Raw genomic sequence first — 1,581 nt, forward strand, 5'->3', positions numbered from 1 at the left:
TTATACACATACTTTGTTAAAAATTTAATTCATATTGATTTGTTTGTAGAGCGATATTCAGTTTGGGTCCACACATGAAATAACTACTAAAATACCAGTTTTAATAAAACACCTCTGTGCTTGCTAGAAATTAATTTCTTTGGTAATGTAATGCATTTTTTTCACCAGAGAAATAAATAATATTATAGTATATTTAAAATGAAAACCTATATAGGACCAGAGTGTGGTGCTCCCTTGTCAGAATCCCAAAACTTCCAACACCTGATTTCACAGATGTTACTAAATACACAGTAAGTATTGCTCCTGTGCCAAACAATTTTGTTTCAAGGCTGTGGACCTAAAATTGGCTTTAATTCTGCATATACTTCAAGAGTCAGGAGTCACTTGCAATTACAGAACTTTAACTAAAGCTGTGGAAGTTATCTGTATACTTTCACTGACACAACCTGAAAAATGGGAATTATCTTTTCTATGCAAAACAAGTAAAGGTTACAGTCACCATGCTGACAGCATCTATCCAGATCTCAGTGTTGCCACAAATTGTTTTGGCTCTTTGGTAATGTAGAACAAAGTCTTACAAGTTGTAAATGTTGTAAATCAGGCTGTGCTATAGTTGAATAAGATTTTTAATTAATGTGCTAGTAAAGAATTTGCATTTTATTCACAAAAGGCTCCATCCTGAAAAATGGTGAGTGCCACCTACACGGTTCCTTTTGATGTCTGTACCAAGGTGGGATCAGAACCTGCATAGATCCATTCAGAATGGTAGATTTAACAATGTTTTTCTCATTCTGGTAACTTTGTTCTTGTTTGATCTTTGGTGGTTGGGTAATTAAGGACAGATTGAGGAACATAGGAGAAAACACAATTTTCTCCTACTTTATTAACATAACAGAAGCATCGAATTAAACCAAAATGTTGATGGCATCCCACTGAAAGCTTTAAGAAATCAATAATGATCTTTGCTTTATTAGTACTTAGTCACTTCCATTCCTTTAAGAATATACATTGTACAACTATTCTGGGACTCTATATTGGCATTATTCAGTATAATCCTGATACAGCTGTCATTAGATACTGAATTTCAGAAAAATAACATCATCTCTGCATTATTAATTGTTTCTTTTAAATCCTAAATGATAACCACGCTATTTACATATATATTAATAGGAGTTATGGTTTGGTTCAAACAAACCTTGACTTAAGCCATCCAGGCAGGACACTTGTTTAGTATCTAGATTTTCCACTGGATCTCCTCTAGAAACTTCTCCAAAAGATGTCTGCCTTTCAAAAATGTTGTTGTTATTGTTAACCTGGCTCCCATTTTGCTTCATTAGCCTGAAAACTTCTGCTTCCAAGTCTCGTATCTGAAAGATATACAACACACTGTTACCCATAACACATACACATCTAAAAGATACGGCTTTTTTCCAGAATACCAGACAGAATCATAGAATCATAGAATCATTTAGGTTGGAAAAGACCTTTAAGATCATCAAGTCAAACCATTAACCTAGCACTGCCAAGTCCACCACTAAACCATGTCCCTAAGCACCACATCTACACGTCTTTTAAATACCT

At 34.3% G+C, this 1,581-nt stretch overlaps 1 protein-coding gene across 1 annotated transcript in view; it reads right to left on the reverse strand.

Moving 5' to 3' along the window:
- PPP1R9A (protein phosphatase 1, regulatory subunit 9A) overlaps positions 1 to 1,581 on the reverse strand; it is a 151,340-nt gene that overhangs the window by 23,792 nt on the left and 125,967 nt on the right. Inside the window, exon 10 of the mRNA XM_009330504.1 lies at positions 1,196 to 1,367. Within this exon, the coding sequence (XP_009328779.1) occupies positions 1,196 to 1,367 (172 nt within the window). The remainder of the gene's footprint in view (positions 1 to 1,195; positions 1,368 to 1,581) is intronic.

The sequence above is a fragment of the Pygoscelis adeliae genome, unplaced genomic scaffold (assembly GCF_000699105.1).
Source record: "Pygoscelis adeliae isolate BGI_AS28 unplaced genomic scaffold, ASM69910v1 Scaffold27, whole genome shotgun sequence".
Taxonomy (NCBI): domain Eukaryota; kingdom Metazoa; phylum Chordata; class Aves; order Sphenisciformes; family Spheniscidae; genus Pygoscelis; species Pygoscelis adeliae.